Consider the following 21,923-nt stretch of genomic DNA (forward strand, 5'->3'; position numbering starts at 1 on the left):
ACTGGAAATTCTATGATAAAAAAGGGATAATAATCCAAAAAATATCCGAACTTTAACGAAATTTATTGTTACGATACCAAACTTTGGACATGCCCTATTACCCATCTGAACTATTTAATAGTGCATTTTAAAAACATATTCTTGGTTGAGTTAATCCAAATTTTGTGGGTTTGATAACTATTGACATTAGTGTTAATTTTGAAGTCAAAATTTTAAATTTTTCATTGACTTCAAGAATATTACATTCAATACAAAATCAAATTCATTGATTTCAACAATACAAACTAGCAAACATAAACACGTTTAAACTTACATCAACACAAGAAAATGCTTCAACTGATTATTTTGATCTAAACAACAATACTTCCAAACTTAACTCAACCACGAATATACTTTTAAAATATTCTATTAAATAGTTCAGAGGCAATATAGCCTGTCCAAAGTTTGATATCGTAACAACGAATTTCGTCAAAGTTCGAATATTTTTCAAAATATTATCCAATAAAAAAAACCCAGGGTTAGTTATAACTAAGGTAAAGCTGGTTAGTAGAGAGTAGAAACTATGTTTTCTCCTGTTACACGTAAACATATACACATGGTACTTTGTGAAACGACACTTGTACTATTTCTTGACAAATACTACTAATAAATCCTCATTTGGCTTTATCACTATCCATTTTCCTCTCTCTAAAAAAATACTATTCCTCTGATCTCTCACTATTTCTTCTGTTCAAAGTTCAAACAAAACTCGTCGGTTCTTTTGGTTTTACCTGTAAATTTTATGTATGTGATAGCCCTTACCGCCTCGGAATTCATCGGTTTTTTGACGTCAGCATTAGTTTTCCGGTCACCGGAATCGGAAGTCATTTATGTATGGACCTTCCTCTCCTTTGATATGCTTTTTTCCTTTTTTATTTCCTTTTTTAACTTATTATTTGCTGAAAAAAAAAGCTGAGGGAAATTGAGATTGAGTTCAGGTTGTCATTTTTATTTTTTTTAAAATTAAATCCTTTTTTAATTTTTTGGTGAGTTTAACGACAAACCAGAAGATTGATTTCTAGTTGTGTGTACATTGAAGAGCGTTCACTGGAAGTAATCATTTTGTTCGAGCTGATTTACTTTGATTCTCCTTTTGAAGATTTCTAATTTGACCTAATTGAAATTAAAGGTGAGGCTTTATTTTTCAGCATAATGTTTTCTTCGTTTATTCATTAATTTACATGGTTTTATCTGTATCTCGACTTGATAAAATCAATTAATTTGGTTCTTGTTCTGTCATTTGGGGAAAAAAATAAATTATTTGTGTTTTTTTATTAATGGGGTGTTTTAGTGATAGTACTTTAACTTCTTTGTTCCTTCCTTTCTTTCTTTCTTTCTTTCGTTTTTTGTTCAAATTTGCAACTGGTTTTAGTTTTCCCATTTCTTGATTCCTTGCTTCTCTTACTCAAAACTCAAAGAGGAGCTAAAATGTTTTCCCTGGATATGAAGCTGTCAGCATTAAACGGTTATTTTACATAACCTTGAGATATGTGCTGGGGTTATATTTCGAATCAGATCAGGTTTGTGAAAAAAGAATTTACATGCCTTCTCCCTCTTATTTTCCCCCACATCATGACATTGAGTTGTACTACTAAGAATATGCTAATGAAAAATTGTGTATGAGTCGTGGAAGTAAATAAATGTCAATATGATTTAAATGAAAACTATTGACGTAGGATCGTTTGGCAGACACTATAAGAATAGTGTTGAATACGGTGGATTAGTAATGCTGACATTATTTTTTATCCACCGTTTAGTTTGATGTATTAAAAATAATAACATGAATTGCGTTATTTCTAAAAACATTATTTACTTACAAAAATACCCTCCACGTTATTTAGCTTTGTACACTTTTAGGTTCTTAGCTTTGTACACTTTCATGGGCAATTGTGTCTTTATACATGTTTATGAATGTATTAAAATCCTTGTATTGCTAATACCATGGTTTGCTATGTATTTGTTATAACTTATACATGGGATGATACCATAAAGGGTGGATAACTAATGCTTGTATCAGTTATACGTAGGTTGAAAAATTGTACCAAACAAGGAATTAGTAATACCAAAACTAATACCTGCACTATTTTCTCTAATACCTTCCACCAAACGACCCCCTAGTGTTCATGCCATGCACAAAGTGCTACCCTGCTAGTGCAGTGTAGGTGGAAAGTGGGCATTTGTTGTAGATAGCTCCCCGTTGCATTTCTGCAAAGAGGATATTTTTACAATTAGAAACCGTGACCTACAAGCACTAAGGAGCATATCTGGCATAACGGACACAAATGACATGCATACCTGACATAACATAGACACACTGACACATTTATTTGTATCTTCATGAAAATAATTATGTAGAAGTATGCCATCCATATGTTAGTATATGCATTGCAAAAATTAGGATAAGAGTAAAAAGGGAACAGAGAAGTACCTAGAGAGTAAGCAATGGAGTACTTTATTATACTTCTAGGGTTTGAATCATGCACACTCATGCACGTAAACCAACATACCTTAATAGTTGAAGAAAGTGGTATTGTCTAATAAAAGTTCCACATGTTACGATGGAGAAATTTCCGCACAATAATGCATGTGAAGAAATTCATTAATGAGTTAAATAAAAGGACTTCTCCGATTTGGAAACCTTCAAAAGTTTTGAGGTAGACATATAAATGCAAAACAACATGCATGTCATAGCAGATTGATCTGTTGGTAGCCGTTAAAGTTTTTAGTAACGTAATTTTAAGTAGTTTGTATGCTTCGACCAGACAAACCTAATTTTTAGTAGTTTGTGTGCGTCGACCAGACAAACCTAATCTTTAGTAGTTTGTATGCATTGATCTGACAAAGCTGAATACCTTTTATCAAACTATGATAGAATGCAACACCTTAAAAGTAAAATTAATACTAATCATAATGCGACAAATATCAAATTGGATAGTCCAGGAAAAGTATGATCAGGCATTTAATTACATTTTAGCTAATATTCAGCAGAATTTAATATACATATTTTTAGTAATATCCAGTTGAGATTTAAAACATTCATGGCGATCACACATAAAGAATCTTGTTTTATGGAATTAGACACTACTATCTGTGTTTTTTCATCCAGAGATTTTCTTTGGTTGCAATTAATGCTGCAAAAAGTGCAGTTGATGCATGAGAAAAGGCGAGGCCAGCCTAGCATGAACCAGCATGCTATTTAGACTTCTAAAATGGGAAGATCTGGATGTGAGGATGTTTAAAATATATTCTTTGTTTGGTTTATCAGGATTTATAACGTCCACTCATGGTTATAGTCTTGGCCACTCTTTACTCTAGGCCATGGCATTTTTGTGTACTTATGGTGTTCATTCCTTTTTTTTTTTTTTTTTTTATGGGAACAGACCCTACACGAGGCTCCCACCTCTCGTGCACAGTCAGGGGTTGAGCAACACCCCCAAGCCTTAACATAAATAATCAAAATAAAATACAAGGAGGGGGACATAAACCTTACCTCCGATCCTATGGTGGTTCATAAGTCGGCTAACCTATTAAGGTCGGCTAACTCATCCCCGATACAAAAAAGAGACTAACTATAACTAGAAAGCATTAAACCTGTGAGAGGACTCCTCTCGGTACAAATCAACTAAGAAAGCATAAATGAGGGAGACTCTCCCCTTCCATGAGAATACAAGAAAGTAGCCTACACTAGTCCTATTCAATTATGCTACGACTCAGGCATAGCTACATTGAGAAAGAACAAGTATACGAACCTTCTATCTCGCATGGGTTGGGGAAATTCTTTTCATCTTTGCTCTTTTTAGGCATGTCGTACCAAGTAGGTCCAAGGAAAGTTGCAGCAACAACAATCGTAGCTAAGGGGGATGAAATGATAGGAAGTAAATGTAGCCATAGTAGCCAGCTTGCTTGGGATTGTAGTTAAGGAAGCTGAGGGACAGAATAGGTGTAATATGCATTTTGTATGTGGTGCAGCCCTGACTTGAACAGCTGGTTGGATGGTTCCAGTGTTGTCTACTGATCCGGGGGGTACCTGCATATCCACAAATAAGCCAAGCAAGAGTTCTAATGCAGCCTTGGCTTAGATGTTTGACTGAAGGTGCCTTGGACTTTGGAAGGGGCCATTGTTGCTGTTCAATGTGCCTGCATAGCAGCAAGTAAACAAACAGAGAGTTGTGTTTGTTGGAGCTCCATCTTCTTGTCTTCTCATCAATGTGAGCAGTCAAGGAGTCCCAAAGGACTTGGATGAAAGGGGGCTGCTGCAGGTGTTGGATGAATACAGCAGGTATGCATGGATAGTTGGTGGGATTAGGAAAGGCCCTTGCAGTAGTGGCTGTTATGTCCCTTTGTCTGTGACTTTGTTTACCTGCATAGACAAGCAAACAAAGAACCAAACAAGTGTGATAGTAGTGGGGGTTGTTGCAAACTTGTAGGCTGCTTCTTGTTGCCTCCAATGGAGAGATGAGCAGCTCCTTTGAAGGTATCTTATGTGCCTGCACATAACAATTAAGAAAGCAAGGAGGTTCAAGATTTTTGGGATGCAATGGGGCTGCTGCAGGTGTTGCAGGGATGGAATATGTATGGGTGTAGGGCTGGTGTGTTGGTGAGGTCCTCTCTTGGAATGCTGTAGTCTCTATGTTGATGCATTTCATTTGCCCAGGTTCCCCAGCAGTTGTTGTACCTGCACAAAAAACATCACAGAAAGACAAATATCCAACCAGACAGGGGCCTTGTGCAGGGGGCTTTCTATTTGATTTGATGGTTGTATCTGTGTTGTCTTTTCTGTAGTTGTTGTTAGTGCATGTTGATGAGTCAATCCAGCAACCTGCAACAATACAACAAACAACCAAAGGCAAAAAGGAACTTGCACCAGTTAGCAAATAGGAAAGGACCTCCAAGAGAGCTTTGGGTTTCAACGTCGCTCGACTAACGTCTCCAATTATCCGATTGAGTTGAAACTTCTTGGGGTATACACAAACAGCCCTTTCTTTAGTTCTGCAAGATTTGGAAGCTTTTTGCACAAGCTGGAAAAAAGGCACCCTCTTTAGGCCTAAGGCAGCTGACTTTTTCAAGGTCGCTCGCCTAACGTCTCCAATTGTCCGTTTGTGTTGAAACTTCTTGGACCTTGTCAAAATAATATATACTGCACTCCCACAAAGTTTGGATGCCTTGGTGTAGGTCCTCAGGTTGCAAAACACCCTGCACATCTGACCCTGCTGTATTTTGGTCATAGTCTGCTGTAGGTTCTTGGTTATCACCATGTTCTGTTGTATATTGCTGTAGGGGATGTAGCTCTGGTGTTTAAGAGATGGTGCCTTGCAGTTTGGAATGTTCCATTTCTGATGTATTATGTGCCTGCACACCAAGAAATAACCACACAAGGAATTCCAAGTATCTTGGATATAATTGGGCTGATGCAAGTAATAAAGGGTGGAATCTGGCATGTTTGAATTGTTGTTGGGGGCTGGTGAGTCTCTTGCATGTCTAGCATTTGTCTCCCTTTGTTTGGATATCTGTGGACCTGTACAAACAAGTAGCCAAAGACCCACACAAATGTGGGGGAAATATAGGCTGCTGCAAACCTGTAGCCAGCTAGTGGAATTGTTCAGTTGTATGTTGTTGCAAGCTATCTTCAGGAGGAGATCATTACTCATGATCAGCTCCTTAGGGTACCTGCACCTACATACAAAAACAAAGACAAAGCAAAGAAAAGAAAAGACCTCAAACAGTTCTTTGGAGCTAGTTAGCTTTAAATCGGTTAATTTTTTCAAAGTCGCTCGACTAACGTCTCCAATTATCCGATTGAGGTGAAAATTCTTAGGCTTTGCAATTACCATATTTGCTGTGTTCCTGCAACATTTGGAGGTCTTTTGGACAAGATAGAAGCTCCAAATTGTGAAGTGCACCATTGGGAGGCTTAAGTCGACTAACATTTTCAAGGTCGCTCGACTAACGTCTCCAATTATCCGTTGGAGATGAAACTTCTTTGGTTGTGCAAATATAGTATTTTCTGTATCCCTGCAAAGTTTGGAGGTCATTTGGACAAGTTGGAAGCTCCAAGTTGTGAAGTGCTCCATTTGGGGACTTAAGTCGGTTGACTTTTTCAAGGTCGCTCGACTAACGTCTCCAATTATCCGTTTGAGCTGAGACTTCTTGGGCTTTGCCCCTATTATATTTGCTGTGATCCTGTGCAATATGGATTCCTTTTGATGTTGCATGGTGCTTTTGTTTGTTGTTGCAGTTGTGGCATGTGCAGGAATTCTGAGTGCCTGACCTTTGTTGTTGTTGTTGAATTGCTTGTTTGTGCAGGTGTTGTATGACTGCTGAGTCTCTAAGGCAAGTCCAATCTTGGAACAGCTGTGGTAAATTTCCAGTATACACCTGACTGGCCCTCCACTAGTTGGATGATATGGTGCCTGTGTATTTATACCTACAAGGCCAAAAAGGAGAAAGACAAAGAAGAAAGGTTCTATTCTAATCCTAACCTGTAAAATAAGATTGGTTATTTTAAGAAGGCATAAGCCAAGGGAGGTGTTCCCTTTTACCATGGTCCTAACTATAGAACCTTCAAATTGATTATTACTATGCATAGCAATAAGTAATTTGAATAGTAAGTTGGACCAAGGAGGCTGACAAGGTCATGGTGGCTTCTTGATTCTCTTAAGCCTTCTTCTTCTGAAGTTGGCCATTTCCAGTTTGTCAAGCTCAAAGTAAGCTCTTGCCTCTTTGGGAAGCTCTTGTTTATTGAGATATATCTGTGGAGTAGTGCATTTGTGGCTATGTTTGGACAAAACATCAGCTGTAAAATTGGCTTCTCTGTAAGTGTGGCTGCATTTGAAAACCTGGAATTGATGACTGATGTCCTGCAGTTGTTGGAGTTGTGTTCTGACAGTCCATGGTGGTTGAGCTAGGTGTTTTATCCATCTGATTACTAGCTCAGAGTCCACTTCAAGGATCACTTTAGTATATCCTAATTGGAGACACCAAGTCAAACCAAAGATGGCTGCCAATATTTCAGATTGGTTGTTTGTACCTTCTCCAAAAGGGGTTGAGAAAGCAAAGAGAAGATCTCCTTGATTGTTCCTTAGCAATCCTCCCCCTCCTATTTTTCCAGGGTTGTGAAGTGCACTACCATCAGTGTTCAGCTTCACCATGTGAGCTGAAGGTTTCCTCCAGTAGACAGTACTAACATTAACTTCATTAGTACATTTTTCCACAAGAAGGACCAGTTCCTTCCATCTATTTGGCCAGCTGATATAGGAGTAGGTAGTGCTTAGAAGGTTGAAGTTATCCTTGAAGACTGAGTAGATCACTCTTGTAATATTGGACTGCTTCCCTCCATATTTGATGGCACATCTATTTTTCCATAGGTTCCAACATATGAAGATTGGAGTTGCTTGTAGGATAAGTTTATGGACCTCATTACTGTAATTACTGGACCACCACCTCATCATCAGGTTTCTAAGGGGTGTGTATTCTTTACTAATACCCAAAGAATCAGAAAATACACTCCAAACCTTCCTGGCAAAGTTTCCAGAAACAAATATATGGTCAATGGTATCCAAACCAGCTCTATGGCAACAGTAACATTGGGCTGGGGCTTCTCCAAAGCTGATAAGTTTTTCATTAGTAGGTAGTTTCCCTCTAAGTGCTCTCCAGAGTAGGAAGGAACACTTAAAAGGAATGTGTTTGTGCCATGTTTGAGAGTTAATTCTTGTCTTACTCCTTTTGTCCCTGATAAGTTCCCAGGCAGAAGAACAACTAAATTCCCCACTGCTATTAGGCTTCCAAGAGGCCTGATCAAGTTTGTGGGGCTGATAGTTGATGTTACTTGCCAGGATGCTAGGTACAAACTGAGGAGGTGCTTTCTGAGAGACCAGTTCTGCATTCCATTGACCATTAATCATGAAAGAAGACACCTTAGTATTGTTCTGTCTACTACTGGCTGACCTGAAATTAGCTAAGGGGCCAACTCCCAACCAATTATCCCACCAAAAGAGGCAAGAACCAGACTGTATCTGCCATTGGATATGAGGCTCAACATTGTGCTTGTTCTTCATGAGGTGCTTCCATATCAGAGACTGTCCTGTGTGCCATTTTTTGGTTATAGGATTTGACCTCTGACAGTACTTAGCTTTGAGGAACTCACTCCATAAGGAATTCTTAGTTCTGAATATCCACCATTGTTTGTATTGGAAAGACTTGGCAACATCTGATATTAGTCTCACTCCAATACCACCCTCTTCATAGGGATAACTCAGATTCTTCCAAGAAGACCAATGATATTTCCTCCTTTCATTCTTCCACCCCCAGAAGAAATTGGCTGTGATGCTTTGAATTTGCTTGATAGTGGTTGCAGGAGGGGAACTAGCAGATAACAAGTGAATAGGAAGTGCTTGGATGACATGCTTAATCAAAGTAACTCTTCCTCCATAACTAATTAATTTTGCCTGCCATCCAGCTATCCTAGCCACAACTTTAGCTATAAGCTCAGAATAATAGATGGTCCTCTGTCTACCAATGTAAAGAGGACACCCCAGATATGTGATAGGGCTGTTCTTTTGCTTGAAGCCTGTAACTTTCTTGATTCTTCTAACAGTAGAGTTGAAGGCATTTGAGGGTACCATGAAGTTACTCTTGTCTCTGTTGATCAATTGGCCTGAAGCATGCTCATAGGTATGTAGTGTCTCCATGATAAGCTTCAAGGTATGAGATCTTCCAGATGAGAATATGATGATGTCATCTGCAAAACTGAGATGATTAATTTGAGGGCCCTTTTTAGCCATCAGGAAACCATGATATTGGGGGTGTTGATGAAGGTTGTTCATGAGCCTGGAGAGGACTTCAGCACCTATGATAAACAAAGCTGGTGATAATGGATCCCCTTGCTTAAGGCCTCTTGTGGAATGAAAGAATCCATGCCTTGAACCATTAATATTGATGGAATACCAATTATCAGCCATAATTCTCCATACCATATCAATGAAACCTTCTTCAAATCCCATTTTCCTCAAAACTAGACAAGTATAGGACCAAGATACCCTATCATAGGCTTTAGCCATGTCAAGTTTGATAACTACATTGCCTCCTACATTTGGCTTCTTGATCTGGTGTATAATCTCTTGGGCTAGCATAATATTTTCAGAAATGTTCCTGCCTTTGACAAATCCAGATTGGTTAAGGGAAATGAGGTTGGGTAGGATAGGTGCCAGTCTAAGGGAAATGAGTTTGGAGATGATTTTGTTTGTGAAGTTGCTAAGGCTAATTGGTCTATACTCAGAGAGCTTGTTAGGATGGTGTACTTTTGGGAGCAGCACCAAACAAGAGTGAGTAAAGTATTTAGGCATAGCTTGTCCACAGAAGAAAGATAGAATCACTTTAAGGAGGTCCTCTTTTATGATGTTCCAACATGCTTGGAAGAACTTGCCATTCATTCCATCAGGTCCAGCAGCTGAATTGGGATTCATTAAAAACACTACAGTTCTCAACTCCTCCATTGTAGGGATAGCTTTCAGGTTTCTGTTATGCTCATCAGTGACCATCCTGGGAATACATTGGAGGGTATGCTCCTGAATTTGTGTCTCCTCACCAGTGAAAATGGCTTGGAAGTGTTCACATGCAGCTTTGGCTATGTTTTCTTCACCTTGTACCCAATTATCATCCTCATTCTGGATCTTATGGATGTATAATTTCCTCCTCCTTCCTCTTATCAAGGCATGAAAATACTTGGAATTCACATCACCCTCTTTGAACCAATGCAACTGAGTTTTTTGCTTTAGCATGGATTCCTCCAGTTTCAGGTATTTTATATACTCTGCATTGATGGCATGGAGCTTTGTTCTGTTCTCTTCAGAATTACTAGAGATTAGCTCTTCCTCTGCATGTCTAGTCTTGTCTTCATATTCTTTAACTTTGGCATATATATCACCAAATTGCAATCTGGACCAAGTACTAAGAGTGGCTGCCAACCTCTTCATTTTCTGATGGAAACACCACATTGGATTACCCTCCATGGTCCTGTTCCAGCAATTACTAACAGTATCCAAGAAAGATGGTTGTTCTGTCCAGCAGTTAAGGAATTTGAAATATTTGGTGTGTTGTTGGTTTTGATCAGTCATCTCCAGCAGTAAGGGGCAGTGATCTGAACCCACAGAGGGTAGATGAGTAATGGTAGTCTGAGGCATCATCTCTAGCCACTTATCGTTGACCATTCCTCTGTCAAGTCTCTTCCAGATTCTGAACATTATACCCCTTAGATTAGACCAAGTGTATCTCTGACCACAAAACCCAAGATCTTGTAGTCCACAGGCTTCTATGATGCTGATGAACTCAAGGCTCTTTTTCATATTGTAAGTGACACCTCCCAACTTTTCTTGAGGGTCTGTGATAACATTGAAATCACCTAATGTGCACCATGGAAGGGAGGTGGCTGACTGTTGTAGCATGCTATCCCACAGAGGTCTTCTGAGATGATCTTTGCATTTTGCATATACAAAGGTAACTATGAACTGATTTGGATTCATTACATGATTAAATTCACAAGTAATCAACTGCTCCTCATTTTCCAATATCCTGCAGTCTACATCCTTGTTCCAAAAAAGCCAAATCTTACCATTTGGATTACTAATAGCATGGTCCATGTTGAGTTGATTTCTGAAGTACTGAATCTGAATGCTATCAGAAAAAGGCTCTAGGATGGCAATAATGGGAATTTGATGGATACTCTTAAGAGATTTAAGTCTTTCCATGGCTCCTTGGGTATTAATACCCCTCACATTCCAGCATAGTGTACTAATCATTGAGAGTTTTTGGAAGTGAACAGCCTAGTGTGAGGTCTGCTTGTGCGAGCAGAAATAGTTGGACTGATGGGTTTATTACTGTGACTGGTTCTATGAATTCCTCTAGGGGACAAACCTTGGGAGTTAGCTATTCGTTGAATCTCATCATCATACTCATTTGTGTAAGATGTACCTAAGGGTCTGTTTAAGTGTTCACTGGCAGCATCCTCCTCATCTAGATCCTTCAAGGGTTGGTCCTCATAGTCACCCTCATCTTCAGACTCAATAACTGCATATTCATCCAGGTCAGGAGGGACTTCTATATTAGTATTAGTATTAGTATTGAGGGTGCATTTGGGGAGAGATTGTGTGTGTTGTTCTGCAGTTCTGCTTGCAGGATGTTGAGGAGGTGTGTGGTTGTACTGAGTTTGCAAGGGTGTAATATCCATCCCCCCTTGGTCATCCTCCAGCACAAATTGTTGGCATCCAAGGTTACGATGTTGTTCTTTCACATTGTCTACTACCAGAGGAATTTGTTCCTCGTGAGACAAATTCCTTTCTTCTACTCTTTTTTTTAATGCATCCCTTCTCCTTTTGCTCAGTTTATTCTTTTTTTCATTAGACCCTGTGACACTAGTGCTTGCTACAGACCCTAAATCCTTGGCCATAGATCCCAGCTGAGTATTATGACTGGTAGTGTCAATATTCCTATTTGTGTGGTCATTAGGCTGATTAATTGTAGGTAAATTTATGTTATGAATTGCAGGGGTTGAGTCTTCTCCCTGAAAATGCAGCATGTGCATTTGAGTTGGGACCTGACAGCTCCCCTGTTGCTGCTGCATATCAACATCCCTTCTGTCAACATGCATTGCATTGTCCTTCAAGCTAATATCTGCTCTTTCCTCCAAGGATTCCTTTGAGTTAACAGGTGCAACTTCTTCCAAGATTTGCAGATTTGTAGGCTGAGTAGGAGTTGTAATGTTGCCCATTTCTAGATTGAAAATGGGAGAAACTGCAGGTCCCAGTTCATGCAACTCTGTTGCCCTATTTTGCACATTCTTTTCGTTTATTTTAGCAGCGGAAAAAATATATGAAGTGGTAGCAGGAGCTCTAGAGTCACTCCTAGGGTCAACCATACTGTTCTCATGCAAAACATGAGACATAACCCCCCCTCTGGGTACCCCTTCCTGCAAGTTAGTTGGCTTCTCCTGAAACCCACCATCCTCACCTCCATTAACTACTTCAGCAGCAACAGTTAAAACATTCAATACATTAAGACTACAGGGGGAGCCATGGGGGATTGGGAGCATTGAGTCAATACCTGATCGATGCTCGCTTTGTACGGTTTGAATTGCGCTGGTCGTAGTGACAGTATTACCATCAATACCTGTAGTTCTGAGTTGAGTGGGTTTATATACCTGTTGAGTGTTACCTTGTATCTTTTGGGTGTTTTGTACGGTTTGGGTCTTCCCTTTGAATTTTCTTCTCTTTTGGGTTTGCCATTGGTTGTTTGGGACTTGATTCCTGTTCTGATTATTTGAGTGTTCCTGTATTTTGTTTCTTCCTCCTTGAGTTGTGGTGGTTGTTTCTTGTATCGGTACCTGTTGTCTGACACTTACAACATTAGTTAAAACAGTTGGAGAAGAGATCATACCTGTGTTTTTTGTCGACTCATCTTTCTTTGGCTCTTCTTCCTTGTTTTTGGCCTTATTGCGTTTTGCATCTCTTCTGCTGACTGGGCAGGCTAGAGGAGTATGACCCTGGTGTTTACAATAAGTACAATAAAGTGGTATATCTTCATATTCGATATCCTGCCATCTACCTTCCCCATTTGGGTCATCATTTTCATCAAAGCCAATCCACACACTTTGGATTCTAGGCTTGGTGATGTCCATTTGGACTTTTACTTTCGCTACGCTACCCCTCGTCTTTTGCATGAAGGCCATGTCTAAGTGCAATACTTGTCCCACGTCCTCCAGCAAAATCGTAACAAATTCTTTGTGGAAACAATGCCATGGGAGCTCCGGGAGTATGACCCATACAGGGAGAATGGGGGTTTCATAGTTTGGATCAAAGGTAGGAGTCCAAACTTGAAATCTCATAAAGACACCTTCAATGTACATGCGCTTGCTATCTAAGACAGTAGCTCTATCGTGTTCGTTATCCAGGTCAATATATATATGTCTAGAGTTAAAATGCGTAATCTTGACCTTGCCTCGGAGTTCTGTTTGGGCAATGAATTTCTTTCGAATGACCTCCATCTTGGGCATTGGGCTATAGAACTTGCCTATGAGGGTGTACTTACATGATTCTGCCATTTTAATCATGTAGTCCTCTCTCTTAAACATAATAGCAGGACAGCCTTGTTTCATTACTCTTTTTGGGGTTGTAAGGTCAATTTTGGTAGTATTCTCAGTTTGTGTAGCTCTCAGCCGTGTGGCCATGGATTGTTTTGCTATAGGGGGCGGAGGGTGATTTGTGGTGACCGGTTGGTTGATAGGGGGCTTGGTCTTTGGAGGTAGCGCACTGGGGGTTAGGGTCACTACCGGATTTCTAGAGTTTTATGGGTCGTATTTTTGGAAATTAGAAGATATTGGAGGGAAGTTTGAACTGGGAGGGTATTTGGTACTTTTAGGATTAGTTAAGGTGCTAGGATTATCTGGGGAAACATTTTTGGGCACTAAAAGACTGTTTTCGACTCTATTATCACAAGATGGAAATTTGGAATTTGAGTTAGAGGTGTCTAAAAATTGTGGCGCTTGGTTTAAAACGTTCGTACTGATATGGGGGTTAGTAATACCTTGAGAATTTCTTTGGGCGTTCACCGGATGAGTGTTTTCGGTGATTTTTACGTTAGGTTCAATTCTAGTATTGGCATTTGGTGTGTTAGGATAGTCATTTTTTGAATTTAAATTTTTTTGATGGATACTATATTGGTGCGTATTATTATTCAAACTAGAAACATTTTTTCCGATCGCCGGAGTTCCGGTGTCGCCGCTGCCAGTGTTAGTACTCAAATTGGCAACCCTAATTGATAAATTCGAATTGATAGGGACCATACCTGAAGGGGCTTTTTGTGTTTCTGGACTCCTCTCTTCAAGATGAATAGGTTGACATTGCCAATTTTGGAATTGGAGCTTTGCCGCTGCGCCGCCTCCGGCAGTTTGGATTGGAACCCTAATTTCCAAATTGGAGGAGATAGGTGTTGTTGCTGATGGGGCTTTTTGGTTCATTGTGTTCCTTGTAAGATCGTCTACCAAACCCCCAGAACAATTTGTATTTTCGCCACCAGACGCGGCGACGCCGCCACTTTCGGAAATCACTTCACCGCCGGAATTCTTCAAATTGATATTCGACGAGTTTGGCTTTGTATATGGCGGCGATTTTTGGATGGTTGTATTCGTATTGTTCTCCTCTACAAGATGGCATTGGTCTTGACTCTCGAATGTCGCCGGAACGTCAACGTCGGAGTTCAACAGTGTGTCGCCGGCGACGCCGTCACCCATTGGAGCTGGGCTTTTAGTATGAGGTGCGCCTGGGGGTGCACTACCAACCCCAGGTGGTGCGCCACCTCGAATAACATCGGAGGCCGTCGAATTTGTAGTTCGAGTGGCCGGCGTTTCGCCGGAGTTTCGTCCCACTGTCGCGCCTGGATTTCTCTTAATTTCCACGGTGAAATCCCTTGGATTTTTGATATGATGTGGCTGGGATGCTGTTCTAACATCCCCAATTGATGGTTTTTCAATACAAATTACAGAAGTTGACTTAGAATTGGTTCCTTGATCAGTGGCAGAATGTTGAACAGTGATCGCTGCTGTTTTTTCAACATTCCCGAAGCTTCGAATGTCCGATTGGGACGATTCCTGTTGTGTTGGATTCGTCTCATCGATACCTACGATTCTGTCTTTTGAACGAAATTTTTGGAGGTCCGGAGGTGGATCCGGTTCCCTGGTAGCCATAAGCTTAAAACTAGTCTTCTTTGAGAGCTTTTTTTCTAGTGAGATGTTAGAGAGAGAGCGATCATTGGAACTGGTTCATTTGGTAGTTGTTGCCTGTCGTACTCGTACAGACTAGCAACTGGTTCCAAACCTAATTATATGGTTCACTTTGCTAATGCTCCCTTCCCTTGCATAAATTTGTGGTTAGGTCACTGTTCTCCTCTAGCCTAGTTTTAGTAAGCCAATAGTGTGCTTTGAACTACCTTTGCTAAGAAAGAAAGAGAAAGGAAAGACAGACTTGCACCACTATCTCCGTGCAAAACCACTGCCAACTCGTTCTCAAGTTCAGTGTGTTGTACCTACTGGCTGTTTTATGATTTTATTGTTATTTAGATATAAAAGGCAGTAAAACTTTAATAATATGTTTCTACTACTTGATATAAGCGCTACATCATATTTGGTGGACAATGTGACACAGTTTGATCTAATAAGAGAGAACCATCTTAGCATGGTGCTTTTTTTATTTTTTCTAGTGTCAAGTCATTGTTGACTAGTTTGTGAGATTCAATGGACTGCTTTGAAGGTTAATTGAAGATTGAGTTTCATTTTGTATAGTAGTTATTTCCACGTCAGTATGGGTAAATGTGCTAATTAGACAAAACCATGATAACACCTAGGGAACTGAAATTGGGATTTATGATAATTGGAGAAAACTCTTGAGAACAATTTGAGAGCTGAGAGAGGAAGTCCATAAATAATCAAGACTAGTCTGATGTTTACAGATTGTCTTGTGAAATGAAATCTTTATGCTTTGACTATATAACTATCTGATTTATCCAAAAGATGGATTCTTCTGCTATTTGGGGGAAATCCCAAGTACCATTTGGAAGCTCAGAGAGTAAAAAGTCATTGATATTATTAGTGTTGTATTATGCAATTAGTAGTCTTTTCTGCAATGAAGTCCTTGGGGGCTGGTCATATAATATCTACTTGAGTCAAACAGTTCCACTTGTCATTGACAATTTTTGGATATAGTATTGGAATAGAAAGGCCCATTACGTAATAACAATTGGTGTTAGGCCATCTTTTATGTACTTTCTTTTCTTGATAGGTGTTGTTAGGTTATCTTTTTATTGTTGGTCACCAATGTAAAATCCTTCTCTTGATATTCTTCATCAACCAGATTTTGGACGATCTATTCTGGAAAGTAAACGGGAGATAGCTGTTAGTTGGAAAATCATTTCTTTTTTATAATGGTGGTATCCGAAACAGTTCGCGCACCTGGACTGTTTCACCATGTACCTGCTACCTCACACCAACATATATACTGGGTAACTCTATCCACCAAAGTTTGGGCAGATGTAAAAAATTCTCTATATCGCCTTGGCTAGCATTTGAGCTCTAGTCTTCTATAATTTTCATCCAATTTCATTGATTGCTGCATGGCACCCTTGGGGTTTAAGTTTAGGTCTCTACTTTTAATTATATACTAAGGAGATAGAAGAAAAGTTGTCGGGGAATCTTAGTAGCTCAGTTGGTTGGCTACTAAACTCCCACCTTGTTGGTGAGGGTATGATACCGCACCTTGTAATCCCTTCCCCTACCCCCAATTTTATTTTAAAAAATAAATAAATAAAGGGAAAAAAGGAAGAAGAAAAGTTGTCATTGTTTTGAAGCAGCTTTGGAATGTTTATCATTTCTTTTAATCTGAAAAGTTAAAGGCAATAAATAATGCACCTGAACTCGCCTGTCATCTGGTTTTCAAGTGGCTTCCTTACTGTTTATCGTTCCCAAACCCCTTTGAAACCTTCCGTCCAGTGTTTCCGATACATGAAATAATAGAACTGAAATTGATTATTCCTTCTAGAACTGAACTCTTTAGTGCTACTGCTTTGCTTTTCAGCTCAAGAACTACCATCATTGCTACTGGGTGGCCATGGTTTGTTAAAGCCATGTGCTTGTCGTAAACCCCTGATGCTATCACATCCGAAAATGTTTGTTCAACCTGTATGTACCTATGCTTAACCCACCACTGCTACCTGTAAAAAATGGATTGTATTTGTACCTTCTATATGTTGTACTTGTCAACTTGGAGTATTCAATATAATGGCATTATTACTGTTGAGTACCGAGGATTATATTTCATTTCATCTCAATTGTCTAATTGGGGATGAACCCTTGGAATAGGGTAATTAGGAATTGAATTTCTCCTCTTTCACAATGTTTTCACAATCCTATAAAAATTATTACAAGATTATTTCTTGCGCAACAATTCTATTAGCCTTTTGTTTTTAGCATGTTTGACATCATTCTCTGGAATTATGTGAACTTAAATGTGCAAGTCCTATGATGAACTTATGACCAAAAAAACTGATTGATATGTCCCCTCTTTTTTGGGATTTGTAGACTGCTGGAAAACGTTGATTCAGCAATTACTGGGGTACACTTTTCTGTGGTACCACATATTTCAGCAGAACTTTTATGATAACGTAAAGCTAAGTTCTACTTCAGAGTCATGGCATCAAGATCTAGTGCAAACTTTTTCGACTTGGCATCTGGGGACATACTGGATATACCTCCGACTCCTAGAGCTCTTCCACGTATGATGACTGTTCCTGGGATAATTTCTGATGGTTATGGCAGCAATGATGGGGATTCAGATAGTATGTCATCTGCTTGTCATGAGCGAAAAATTATTGTTGCAAACATGTTGCCTTTGCATGCTCAAAGGGATACAACAGCTGAAAAGTGGTTCTTCAGTTTGGACGAGGATTCTCTTTTATTACAACTGAAGGATGGGTTTTCACCTGAAACTGAGGTTATCTATGTGGGCTCTCTCAAGGTAGATGTGGAGCCCAGTGAACAGGAGGAAGTTACACAGCGACTACTTGAGGAGTTCAAGTGTGTGCCTACCTTTGTACCTCGTGACATCCAGGAAAATTTTTATCATGGCTTCTGTAAGCAACAACTGTGGCCTCTTTTTCACTACATGCTCCCGATGTGCCCAGACCATGCAGATCGTTTTGACCGTCAGCTGTGGCAAGCGTATGTCTCAGCAAACAAGCTATTTGCTGATAAGGTTATGGAAGTGGTTAATCCCGAGGATGATTATATCTGGGTTCAAGATTACCACCTTATGGTTCTTCCGACATTCTTAAGAAAGCGGTACCATCGAGTGAAGCTTGGATTCTTTCTTCATAGCCCATTCCCATCATCAGAAATTTACCGAACTCTCCCAGTTAGGGATGAAATTCTAAAAGGATTATTAAATTGTGACCTGATTGGCTTTCATACTTTTGATTATGCACGTCATTTTCTGTCATGCTGCAGTAGAATGCTAGGTCTAGATTATGAATCTAAGCGTGGACACATCGGACTTGATTACTTTGGTCGTACAGTTTACATAAAAATTCTTCCAGTAGGCATACATATGGGTCGACTTGACTCTGTTTTGAATCTTTCTTCTACATTTGCTAAAGCTAAAGAAGTTCAAGAGCAGTTCAAAGGGAAGAAAGTCATTCTTGGTGTGGATGATATGGACATTTTTAAAGGTATTAGTTTGAAATTACTAGCTTTTGAACACCTACTACAGCAACAAGAAGATTTGCTGGGTAAACTTGTTCTTGTCCAAATAGTAAATCCTGCTCGTAGCTCTGGAAAGGATGTTCAGGAAGCAAAGAGGGAGACGTATTTGACTGCCGAGAGGATCAACCAAGTTCATGGAAGATCTAATTATGAGCCTGTAATGTTGATAGATCGTCCAGTTGCTCGATTTGAGAAGACTGCATACTATGCTGTTGCTGAATGTTGCATAGTCAATGCAGTGAGGGATGGGATGAATTTAGTGCCTTACAACTATATTGTCTGTAGGCAAGGCTCTCCTGGTATGGATGAGGCAATGGGTATCGAAACTGATTCACCTAGAACTAGCATGCTTGTTGTGTCTGAATTTATTGGTTGTTCACCATCATTGAGTGGGGCAATTAGGGTAAATCCATGGGATATTGAAGCTGTGGCTGAGGCTTTAAATGTGGCCATTACAATGTCTAATTCTGAGAAAGAACTTCGTCATGAGAAGCACTTCCGCTATGTGAGCTCTCACGATGTAGCTTATTGGGCTCGTAGCTTCATGCAGGATTTGGAGAGAGCATGCCAACATCATTATAGTAAGCGTTGCTGGGGCATTGGCCTGGGCCTAGGTTTCAGAGTTATTGCGCTTTCACCAAGCTTTAGAAAGTTGTCCATAGATCACATTGTTTCCTCGTACAGGAGGACACAGAGAAGGGCTATATTTTTGGACTATGACGGTACTGTTGTACCTCAGTCATCTATGGTTAAAGCTCCAAGTGCCGAAGTTATTTCTCTGTTGAACGCTCTAAGTAATGAACCTAAAAACACTGTGTATATTGTTAGTGGCAGAGGAAGGACTTCATTATGTGAGTGGCTTGCACCATGCGAAAGGCTCGGAATAGCTGCTGAACATGGGTACTTCATAAGGTACAGAGCTATGAATCTTGTATTTTTAGGGTTGCTTTGATACTTTTGATCAGATAGTCCTCTTTTTGTTTTTGCCGTTGAACTATAGTTTCTCAATTGGAGCTTGTGTTTAGGTTTTATTTTATTTTTATTTTTTACACATAATCTACAACATGGTCTCTATTGTTTTCTCTTGTTGCAGGGGTAATAAAACCTCTGAATGGGATTATTTAGATTCTAATCTTGAATGGAAAGAAATTGCGGAACCTGTGATGCAACTTTACACGGAAGCAACTGATGGATCATATATAGAGCCTAAAGAGAGTGCATTGGTGTGGCACCATTATGATGCAGACCCTGACTTCGGCTCCTGTCAGGCAAAGGAATTGTTGGATCATTTGGAAAGTGTACTTGCAAATGAACCTGCAGTTGTTAAGAGGGGTCAACACATTGTTGAAGTCAAGCCGCAAGTAAACCTTCCTCTTCTGTGTGTGCGCTTAATTAATGCAGCAGAAGCATGTTGCATAATTCTGTTCAAAAGTTTTAAATTCTTTATGTGACTTGCAGGGTGTTACCAAAGGATTAGTTGCGGCGAAAGTTCTCTCGATGATGGTTGATAGTGGGAAACCTCCTGATTTTGTGATGTGCATTGGAGATGACAGGTCGGATGAGGACATGTTTGAGAGCATATTAAGCACTGTATCCAGTCCGTCGGTCACTGCTGCCCCTGATATCTTTGCCTGCACTGTTGGGCAAAAGCCAAGCAAAGCCAAGTATTACCTCGATGATACTGCTGATGTTCTTAGACTGCTTGGAGGCCTTGCTAATGCTTCTAATCCAAAGCCAATCGATACTGCTCAATTCCAGGTCGCCTTTGGTTCTGTTATTTGAGTGGGCAAACAAGATGTTGCTTCGTGTACATGGTTATGTTTTTGAGATATTTCCATGACAGACGAGGAATGAGTTCCATCCTCAAATCTTAACTTAAATATGATGAATGGCTGGATTCAAGGCTTGGACATTTCCCAAGTTATGCTGGTTTCGTGGCTTGAGGTTTTCAAGGATGCAGACTACTTTGGTATAGAAAGTATCATCAGGGCTAGAGTTCTTTCTTTAAGTACAGTTCATCAGTAGTCATTGTGCCTGCTCTGAATGATTAACAGGCACTGATAACTTGTACATATACATGACTCTTTAATATGAGAATTTGGTTCATTTTACTTGGGTTATATCTAAATAGAAGCTCCCGACAAAGATGTATAAAATGCATCAGTTGAATTCTTCATAGCATGCAAGTAAGAAATGTCATTGTGAAATCTGCTCGTTTGTAACAAAGTGAGGTTCTTTTTGTTTCACAAGTACCTTAATAATGTGTAAGAAAAAAAGAAGACTTAAGTGGCTATGGCGCATGTAGGGTGTTTGACTGACATCCCAAACGTTAACCCCCAGCCCTTGGTTGATTTTTAAAATTTTATTTTCGTTTTCTCCTTGCATTTTTTCCCCTTCATTGCCTGTTATTCTTTTTATTATTTCTTTTATATTTTATTCTTGTTAATTGATTATTTATTAATTGTTAGTTAATTTAGATAGGTAGTTGTGAACTTGTCGAGCGTCCCAAATTAATCACCGTTAGCCTCTTTTTCTAAGAAAGTGTACAACACATATTTTAACTTCAAGTCATGTTATCTTGTATTTTACGTGCACTGGTTGGCGTTTGTCCGCTTTGAATATGTAATGAGTGTTATTATTCAGTATTAATTTTAGGGAAAAGGGTCAAAAATGTCTTTAAATTATTTGAAATGAATAAAAATGTCCCCCATTTATAGTTTGGTCAAAAAATGCTCTTTCCATCAATACTTTAATCTAAAAATATCCTTATTGTTATTTAATGGATCAAAAATGCCCCTATTGTTCAAAATGAGTTAAAAAGCCATTTTCCGAATAAATATTTTTTTTTTAAAAAACAAATCTTGTTACTTATAAAAATATTACTTTTAAGGAACTCTATTCTAGTTTTCTTTCTTTTAAAACCACTTTAAGTAATATAAATGTAGGAATTATTTTTTTTCGTTTTAATCTCATTTTTATCAATTAAAATAGAATAATTTCATGTACTCTAAGTTTTAACGGGCAATATATGTCATATATATAAGATCATAATAAATCCATCATTAATTTTTATTCAAATAACGATAAAAAATAATTATAATAAAATAAAAAATTAGTTTTTATTTTTTTCTAATTGAAGTAGAATAAACAATTGCTAATAAAAAATATTATTAGGAAAAAAATGTGTTAAAAAGAAAATAAATAATATATTTATATGAAAAAGGGCATTTTTGACCCATTAAATAACAATAAGGGCATTTTTGGACTAAAGTATTGACGGCAAGGGCATTTTTGGACTAAAGTATTGACGGCAAGGGCATTTTTGAACCAAATTATAAACGGGGGACATTTTTGTTCATTTCAAATAGCTTAAGGGCATTTTGACCCTTTTCCCTTAATTTTATATGTGATAATGTTATTCAGATAAGGAAAAAGGTCTTGATATACCCCTCAACTTTGTCATTTAGAGCTGATATATTTTCATTATGAAAATGACTCATATATGACTCACATATACTCCACCATTACAAAAGTTGCTCACATATACCCCACCGTTACAAAAATAGTCCACATATACGCTTTTCATCTT

General features: G+C 38.9%; 2 protein-coding genes across 8 annotated transcripts; one reads left to right on the forward strand and one right to left on the reverse strand.

The window, feature by feature from the left end:
* Nucleotides 1-681: 681 nt before the first annotated feature.
* LOC129871709 (probable alpha,alpha-trehalose-phosphate synthase [UDP-forming] 9) lies at nucleotides 682-20,445 on the forward strand. Of its 7 annotated transcripts, none has more exons than XM_055946676.1 (5): nucleotides 682-871; nucleotides 1,458-1,559; nucleotides 17,156-19,246; nucleotides 19,428-19,695; nucleotides 19,793-20,445. In XM_055946676.1, exons 3-5 carry the CDS (start codon nucleotides 17,265-17,267, stop codon nucleotides 20,114-20,116), a joined length of 2,574 nt encoding a protein of 857 aa, XP_055802651.1. In that variant the 5' UTR covers nucleotides 682-871; nucleotides 1,458-1,559; nucleotides 17,156-17,264; the 3' UTR covers nucleotides 20,117-20,445. The 7 variants fall into 7 exon arrangements, with proteins under 7 accessions (XP_055802651.1, XP_055802654.1, XP_055802656.1 ...); XM_055946679.1 differs by having other exon boundaries at nucleotides 1,489-1,559; XM_055946681.1 differs by lacking the exon at nucleotides 1,458-1,559 and adding an exon at nucleotides 6,343-6,499.
* LOC129869796 (uncharacterized) lies at nucleotides 6,672-10,781 on the reverse strand. The gene is made up of 2 exons (XM_055944406.1): nucleotides 9,461-10,781; nucleotides 6,672-9,022 (listed from the first exon to the last, which is right to left on the reverse strand). The coding sequence occupies exons 1-2, from the start codon at nucleotides 10,779-10,781 to the stop codon at nucleotides 6,672-6,674; spliced, it is 3,672 nt and encodes a 1,223-aa protein (XP_055800381.1).
* Nucleotides 20,446-21,923: the final 1,478 nt, after the last annotated feature.

Source organism: Solanum dulcamara, chromosome 10, assembly GCF_947179165.1.
Source record: "Solanum dulcamara chromosome 10, daSolDulc1.2, whole genome shotgun sequence".
Lineage (NCBI taxonomy): Eukaryota > Viridiplantae > Streptophyta > Magnoliopsida > Solanales > Solanaceae > Solanum > Solanum dulcamara.